The following is an 8987-nucleotide window of genomic DNA, read 5'->3' as shown; positions in this document are numbered from 1 at the left end:
AAGTAATAATTTAAGGTAAGGAACAGGAACAGAGGTAAATGACACAGTAGAAAAACACGTCTGCTAGCCAAGAAAGGACCTTTAAAGAAGGTCTTTGACACTAAGAAAATAGAAAAGAACAATCACATATATTCTAACAATTTAATTGAATGATGACGTTTTTTTCATAGAAATAACAAACTTCTCCCCAATAAGAAAACATCATGAGTAAGGAAAGTGATTACGTGATTCACTTCATGGATCTACCTGCCAGCTTTTCTGCTTCTGTGACCTGTATATAAAACCTGTGCTGAGCACCAAGGACCCTACTGCTCTGGTGTCTTGATTTCGTCACTATGCAGAGTCTCTCGTGCATGTTTAGTGCTGCCACTCTGTTCTTGGTCCTCTGCCTGCAGCTGGGAATCAACGATGGCCAGGAAACTGAGTGAGTCAAACCTTTCTCTTATTTCCTTTCTTCAGGAAAAACATAGAGGGGTCCCTTCTGGCCTGAAAACCTGTACACAGTTTGATGTACATTTTTTTGGTAGCAAAGGATTTTGTCCTTGATATTTCTCATGGATCATCTGTCAAGTTTCATTTTCTTAGTAGCCTCTCTTGATTCCCTTCACATTTCCACAGTATGTATAGGCTTGCCTATACATCAAAGCCCCCTATGTATTTGATAGGTGGGCCATTAACAATTACTCTCTCATCCAAGGTTCATATTTTTTCTCAGTGTACTTTATAAAGGTAAAGAGGTCTCTCAGTTCTAGCAACAACTTCAAAAGTCATTAGCAGGACTCTGAGAATGAGAGTCTTTATCACTGATGCTTAGTCTCAGGTTAAACTAACAAAACAGTCATCATAGATGTCATCCGATGATAAAACCTAAAGGTAAAGAATAGGACCTATAGTAACAGGCACACTAGGACCTGGAAGTCACCCTACTGATTGTACATGTTTGAAGAAAGCAGAAAACGTGAAGTAAGAAATGATGCCAGAGGACAAATGAAGCCATGGGAAGCAAAGATACTTAACCAAATTAGAATTCTCTACACCAACAGCAGGCTGACAGTGCTGGTGTTCTAAATTGTGAGTCTATTGGTATTCCGGGAAGCTTGACCAAATGTCCTTTCCTAGCAGAAATCACAGGGTTTAAAGGAGCTGATTCAGGCACCCTGAGAATCCATGCATGCTTCAGTATAGCTTTGGCCATCTCAGCTGGTAAATGACACTCTCGTACTTATTATTCAATATCTCCATGGTATGGAATCCCTGTCCTCAGGAAAACACTGGCATGGTTAACTACTGTATCTAATGTGGTCATCCTATCATCCTAAAGTCATCCAGAAATGGGAATTTTGAAGATACATCATCTTCATTTATCTTTACAGGAACTGAATTGTTGAAGAGTTGGTGCTAGTATTAAAATCTAACATGTTCAACTCCAGGAAAATGAACAAATAATGTTCTCTAAGGATTTTTTTTCTATCACACACAGCACCAAAGGACACTAGTTGGGTTCTTTAATTGATCCACTTGGCTCAGAAAAGGCATTGTAGATTAAAGAGGAAGACTTGCTCCTTGCTTTATCCCATGCAATTTTCCCAAATTGTGGGGTAGTTGAAATTACAATATATGCAATTTCTCTGTTTCACTAAATAGCTCCACTTTCCTAGGTCCTATCTAGCAACCATAAAGGGTTATCTTTAAGGAAGAGTTATGTAATCCTCCAGTACAGGGGAGTTTACATTATTTTGTGGGTATGAAGTTTTCCTATGGATGACTTGACTCTATTGTTCTAGGCAAGGGCAAGGAGCTAACAAACTGTAGGGCAGTGGTTCTCTAAGAGTTCCTCATGTTTTGGTGACCCACAATTATAAAATTATTTTCACTGCTACTTTGTAATTTTTCTACTATTATGAATAATAATGTGAATAAATGTGTTTGGTTTTATTTGTTTTTTTTTGTTTTTTTTTTTTTTTTTTTGGTGATTTTACGTGACCCCTGTGGAAGGATCACCTGACACACAGTACTAGCACAACTGCTATAGGGTATTAAGAAATAGCATGAGATAGTAGACAATATTTTCTTTTAAAATTTGTCATTTTTAACTAGAAAAAGGATGCTCCACTTTAAACAATATGTCTATTGCTGAATTAGACAAAAGAAATTATTCAGACTAACACAAAATTCCTGGGAATTCTGCTGCTTAAGAATTGATTCAAGCTATATCACTCCTTTTACTTTCTCTACTTGCCCCATGTTAGAGTAGTGCTATTTCCCATAATCACATCTCTAATCTCTGTGCCATATTTTTTTCTTCCCAGACGTGTCCGAAAGCCACTTTTATTTGACCTAGATGTTCCAGAAAAAGCCAATATAAATGAAGATGTCGCTGTGACACTTTCTATTCAAACAGAATATAAAGAATGTATGGTGGTAAGTAGGTAGATGGATGGTAAATCCAAGGCAAAATCTGACTAGAGCTATGGATATAATTGAGTTAATCTCTTCTGGTAAAACTGCATGATAAACTCAACATCTTCATATGTGTTTTGTTATGTGAATCTCACAACAATGTTAAAAACTTGGAGCAGATAATAATTCTCATTTCACAGAAAAGAAACCCTGATTCAGAAGAATCTAGGAGAAAAAAGAGTAAGAAAGAGAATGCAACACATCTAAGATATAAATAAGTGAAAGAAGACAAAGAGCTCATGGCTTCCTCCAGGATCCGCTGAGCATCAGTGAATTTTGATGTGGGCTTGGGAATAGTGTTCTCATATGAATATCTTGTAACCATAGCCACAGTTTGGGGCATGAGTGAGAAGAGAATGTGAGAAATTGGTTTCTTCCTCTCCATTAGGACTCTAAGCTGAGTCTAGCTTCCTTTTGTCCTTCTAGATAATAATTATTTAGTATAAAGTTGTGAACTATGGGGTCCAACATCAGAAATGTATATATGGGTTGTGTCTTTAGTCCTAATCATAGCACCACCCTGATACTGACGATATATTCAAGGAAAGATGAATGCAAGTAGGATATCAAGACAACTGAACCTGAAATTTGATATGACATGCTTTCACAGAGATTGTAGTAAAAAATCATATAGACTCCTGTTTTACAGCATTGCACTGATAACTGTAATTATAGATGAAAGGTTGAATCTCATTTAAATATATTATTTTCTCAGATTTTGTAATTAATGAATTCTATTCACAAGTATATATGGGTAAACATATGCCTAGGACAAAACTCGTAAATTAGATGCCAGAAACAGAAGTGTGTGTGTGTGTGTGTGTGTGTGTGTGTGTGTGTGTGTGTTACATATATAATATTATAAATAGTTATATAATAATATAACCTATATTAATAAATGATTTCATAAGCTAATAGGCACACTCAGGTTTAAAAATCAAAGAAATTGGCCTTCAAAATTTTATTATCAAATGATGGCCAAACATGGGCATTAGGAGTAACTTGTAATCTTGCAGTAGGAATTAGTGAGAGTGGGAGAACAATTCATTTGTGATGGAGTTAGAATTGCCTGGGGCAGGGGCCTGGCCATCATTCTCACAAAGCCTTGTCTTGGAATCAACACTTAAACAACTGGACTGCTCTTCACTGGGTCACACAGTAAAAGTTCACCTGAGTCATTTCCAAGAAGTCTAGCTGGTACCAAGGATAAGCCTTCCCTTAGGAGGCAGGCACAGTAGGTTGAGCCTTCACTAGCATCCTTCTGAATCTTACACTCAGACTTCTGGGTTAAGTGTGATGGTGTTAAGGGATAAAGCTTGGGAAAATTTGCCTTTGAATGATAATACAACAATAAATGTAAGGTTTCTCTGCTCCTAGTCAGTGTCTAAGCCATTTCCTCTCTTGTGTTTACCTTTCTTGTACTAACAGTGGGCTTTCTCTTTCAACCAGATAAAATCGTACCTTCAGAGTAATGTAGAAATGGATGGTTCCTTCAATTATAAGCAAACCCGCTGCCTCTGCAATGATCGCCCTATCATCTTTTTCTGGGATTTTACAGCCAGACGTAAGTAGAAAGAACTACTTGACAAAGAGGGAAAATTAAAAACATAACTATGGCTGCAGAAATTCCAAGTGGAAGCGTAGAAAAGCAAAATTATAGAAAAAAACAAAGCCCATGAGGAACATTCCTGGGATCAAAAGCTGTAGAAAGCCTAGTGTGAGAAAGGATGGCTAAAAAGAAGTGACTTGCAAATGATTTGGGGAAACTCTATCTCAGGAAAGACTTAACTGGTCCTAGAAGAAAAATCAGAGAACTTTAGAGTGTTTGAGAGATGACTTTTGTTTTTATTTCTTTCAGAAACTGCAAAAATTAAAGTAGTGGTTGAAATTACTAAGGAAAAAGGCATCTGCCCTAATGATGTAGCAGTGGTGCCCATCTATGGAGACCAGTACTATACTTATCGTACTTTGTCCGTGAATTAACAAAGGCTTCCTACTTGTCTTTCAAAACCATTGTCATTTTCTTCAAGTAAAATTGACTGGAATATTCATCATAATCTGCTGAATAAAGTTCTTATAAGGGTCTCCATGAGTTTTTGTGTCCTGTCTAAAATCCATCCTCAAATCAGAAAAGTACTCCACATTTTTTACATTAGTTCTTCAAAGTACCATTACTGAGATTTTATGAGTTTTTTCTATCCATTGACATACAAAGGAAAGAAAGGTTGGGGATACTTAGGTGTGTGCACTTCTTACCATACAAGATTGAGAACTAAGATTTGAATTCCCAGGACCCACATAAAGCCAGAAATTATAGCATACATTAATAATTTCAGTGCTTCAACAGTGAGACAGCAGATGGGCATAGAGATCTCTGTAGAAGCTCTTGGGCAAGCTTGCTTTGTGTATGCAGATGCTCTCTTTCAGTGAGTAGAAGAGAAGGGACAACACTTGAAACTGTCCTTTGATCTTGAGTGTGCTATAGCAGAGGAACACTCCCTCTCACCCATGCACACAAATCTTACAAACACACACCAAACACTTTTAAAGAAAAGGAGAAAATTTACAAAGGAGAAGAACCACTCTCAGAGAGTAGAAAGATCACTGCTGAGATAGTCCAAATACTCAGGACAAATAAGAGGTAAAAAGGCTGCAAGTCAAGCTGCCCATCACTTGCCCTCTCTCTCTTTTTTTTATTGCATCAAGCTTTATTATTTGTTTACATATATAATTTAATGTAACTGTACACAAATATCACTATATATAACCACATACATCTCACTAGTTATTTAAAAACATTTTATGTTAGAAAATATTTGAAATATATTTTTCTTGTGGAAAGATAACATATTGTTTATCTAATAGATAATACAACATTAATACAAATTATTTGTCTAATGGCACACATCTGTAATCTTGGAACTCAAGAGGCAGAGGCAGGAAGATTGTCAAAAGTTGAAAAGTAGCCAGAGGTACAAAGTGAGATCATCTTAAAATATCAACAAATATTAAATTGCTCTCATTTTTTAATTTTTCATTTGGTGCACTCAAGAACCCTGCACTGAGCCTACACAAGAAAAATCCTCATCAACAGTCAGACACAGGTTGAGTAAAGTTCAGGAGGCTCTACCCTCACTGCTGAACCATTTGCTATTGGTAGTGTCGGGAAAAGGGAAAGATGATGACTTCAGCTGCGAACCCACTGAGAAGCAAACTGAATTCCAGTGAACAGTTCCAATCCCATAATCACGGATGGCCCTGGTTAAATTAAGTTGTTCACAATATGAAAAAAAAAAAGCCATGAATTTGAGAAAGTGACTAGTAGAGCTAAGGGGAGGGAGGCTGCTGGGGAGAGAGATAAGAGACTGGAAAAGAATGAGTAAGAGTGCATTATATACATTTATGAAACTATAAAATTATATATATATGTAACATTATACTGACTGTGTATGCTATATCTAGGAACATATGCGTATAATAACAATTTTAAAAGGTCAAGTATTTTAAAAGACTAAGCAAGGGTGTACAAAGGCTTTGGAGAAAGAATAGGGAAGGAAAATTTACACAATTTTATTATACATCTCAAAAAAAGGAAACAATTTTAAAATTCAAGAAAAACCAGAAAAAAAATTCAAAAGTTTTATTCTGTCAAAAATAATCAACAGAAACTTTCTTTTATAAATATTCTTTAGTAAATGTAATTTCCTGAATAGTCATCTTTTTATACAGTTTTATGTATTTGTTTTGTATAAAGGTGGGTAGGAAGCATGTCTGCTACAGCGTGTGCATGGAGGTCGGGTAACTTAAAATCAGTCCTGTCATCCACTGTGTACCAGGGATCAGACTCAGATTGTCAAGTTTGGCAACAACCACCCACTAAGTCATCTCTCCAGCATTGACCGATTACTTCTTAACTTACAAATTTCTGTTCTGACTAATAACTACACTAATAAATTTACAAAAATAAAATTGATGTCTTCTAGGTATATATGGCACTGTAATAATTTTCCTGAAAAATCAGTAATAAAATATTATTACTGATGAATTAAAGATAAACTGTCAAGTCTGGAAATGTGGTACAATTTAACAAACTATTTTATAATCAGTATTTTTATGACTATAAACCTATATGTGAAATTTGTACATAATTTTAATGCCTTAGCCCCAGAAGGATTCGAACACCCAAGAAACAACTCACAGGTTATATGGAGTTCAAAAAAATCAAAGGCCAAAAAAAATGAAAGCCTCAGTCCTGCTTAGGAAAAAAAAAAAAGATATATATATATCACCCTCTCAGAGTGTGGTAAACCTGGACCCTAAGTCATTAATCCAAGAGCTAAGATAATAGCCTTGTGGCAATTTTTGATATTCACAGATCATTATGCTTAATCTATACTCACCAAAAAATCCATTTCTATGTTACGTTCTGTCCCACATTTACCCCATGCTCATGGCAACCAGTGGGATTTCAATGCATTCCATCAAACCTCCAAAAGAATCAACTTCTGACAAAAATATTCACATAGTGTTATGCCAAAAATGCCTTTTAAAATCTGTATATGTATCCCTCCTTTTTTAAATAAAGTTTTAAGAAAAAAAAATATAGAAGCTAATATAGTTAAATGAGTTTATCCATAATTTGAATTAGCAGATAAGCTTATTTTCTTAATGCCAAGATTCAGATTATTTTTTAAATTGAATAACTTTATTTTAAAAAAAACAAAGATAAATGTACAGATTTTAAGCATTTTTGCATAAAAGTATACGAATACATTTCTGTCGGTACCCTTTTTTTTTTTTAAAGGTTTGACAGTGTGGCCTTTTCTCTATCTTATTGCTCTCCAAGAGCCCCACCTTCAGTTCCTAGAGTGTAGGAGTGATTTGTAACCTGGAAGCAACAGTCTGGGATCCTCACCATTAAAGTGGTTTAATGCGTTACATTCTGTTGCTTCTTCTCAATCAGTTTCAAAGGAGGCAGAGCAAAAGTGGCTGAATATGAATGAAGGCTATGAGCCCTGAGTTGCTTTCTCAGATGGGACCAGCTACTTGTTTTTTATAGAAGTGAGGCACAAGCAAAGGTCCAAAACAGAGTTTAAAAAAATCTTGGAAATGGAAAAGTAGACCTCAACAACACAAAGCCAGAAAGGTAGAATATGCTCCTCAGGTAAGCTTTCTGGTACTGGGCATGGTTAATTGGAAGGACTCTACAAATGCTATAAGAAGAATTAGAATCACAACAGAAAAAGAGTATCTGGGTAAGAAAATGGAATCAAACTCTTTAAGCCAGTGGTCCCAAATGAGGATCAGAATTCAGGAGAGGAAAAGAAGGTCTTTCAAAAAAATTATTTCAGATGTTTGTGGGACACTAACATCAACTGCATGTATAAAATATGGTCGCTAAAATCGATTCTTCCTTCTGAATGCAAGTATTATTTCTTGAAATCTTTTACATCTTCATTGAGAGACAAAGCCCTGTTTCCTTTGAAAATGTCCTTGAGTATACTTTTTTTCTGTTAAGTTGCTTTTGAATATCTGTATCAGACATTGGCCATGTCTGTTCCTTGCTTTATCCTGGGGTAATTTTTGGTTGGGGGCAGGGTCCTTTTTGAAGGAATTTATTACTTCCAAGATCAAGGTTGTAGTTTGTTTTGGTTTCATGTATATAATTATTTTCCTGGGTCATTGACCTAATTTTCTATCTGTTTTAGAAAAATTCAGAAAGGCACATGTAACAGGTAATTTGAATTGCTTCAGGTCTTCTCTTTCTGCATTTGTCATCTTTTTTATTATATACTCTCTGTACTTATATTTAAAATGTTATTCCCTTCCCCCCCACCCAGTTCCTCCTTCCCCTCCATTTGTCTTCAGGAAGGTGAACTCTCTCCTACTCATTCTCCACCCCACTGCGTTGGCATTCCCCTACTTTGGGAAAGCATGCTCTCCCTGGACCAAAGGTCTCTTCTCACATGTTGCTAGACACTGCTATCTTCAGCTACATATGCAACTGGAACTATAGGTTTCTCCATGTATGCTTAATGGTTGATGTTTTAGTCCATGGGAGTTTTGGAGGATTTGGATAGTTGATAATGTTGTTCTTCCCAAGATGTTGCAACTTCTTTCAGCTTCTTCAGTTCTTTTATTAGCATCTTCATTGGTGTCCCCGTGTTCAGTCTGATGGTTAGCTGCAAACATGCTTAGATGTAGCTGTATGATTATGGCAGAGCCCAGTAAGTAGGCATCTCTATTTGGTTCCTTCCAATAAGTAGGCATCAGCAATAGTGTTTGGGTTTGGTGGCTGCATATGGAGTGACACCCCAGGTGATACAGCCTCTGAATAATTTTTTCTTTAATCCCTGCTCCTCTATTTGATCTTTTATTTCATTCCACGTGTGTTTTAATCTCCCTTCTAAGGAGGACTGAGGCATCCCCATTTTGGCCTTCCTTCTTTTTTGAGCTTCATAAGGTCTATGAATTATTTCTTGGGTATTCAGTGCTTTCTGGGGCTAGTGTCTACTGATCAGTGAGTG

The 8987-nt window shown here is 36.2% G+C and overlaps 1 protein-coding gene across 1 annotated transcript; it reads left to right on the top strand.

The window, feature by feature from the left end:
• Window positions 1-335: 335 nt before the first annotated feature.
• PIP (prolactin induced protein) lies at window positions 336-5688 on the top strand (the record flags this gene model as incomplete). Its single annotated transcript, XM_080932397.1, has 5 exons — window positions 336-424; window positions 2310-2421; window positions 3910-4024; window positions 4319-4423; window positions 5513-5688. 5 exons carry the CDS (start codon window positions 336-338, stop codon window positions 5686-5688), a joined length of 597 nt encoding a protein of 198 aa, XP_080788523.1.
• Window positions 5689-8987: the final 3299 nt, after the last annotated feature.

Source organism: Micromys minutus (assembly GCF_963924665.1).
Source record: "Micromys minutus genome assembly, chromosome: 18".
Classification (NCBI taxonomy): Eukaryota; Metazoa; Chordata; class Mammalia; order Rodentia; family Muridae; genus Micromys; species Micromys minutus.
This window is presented reverse-complemented; position numbering and strand designations above follow the sequence as displayed.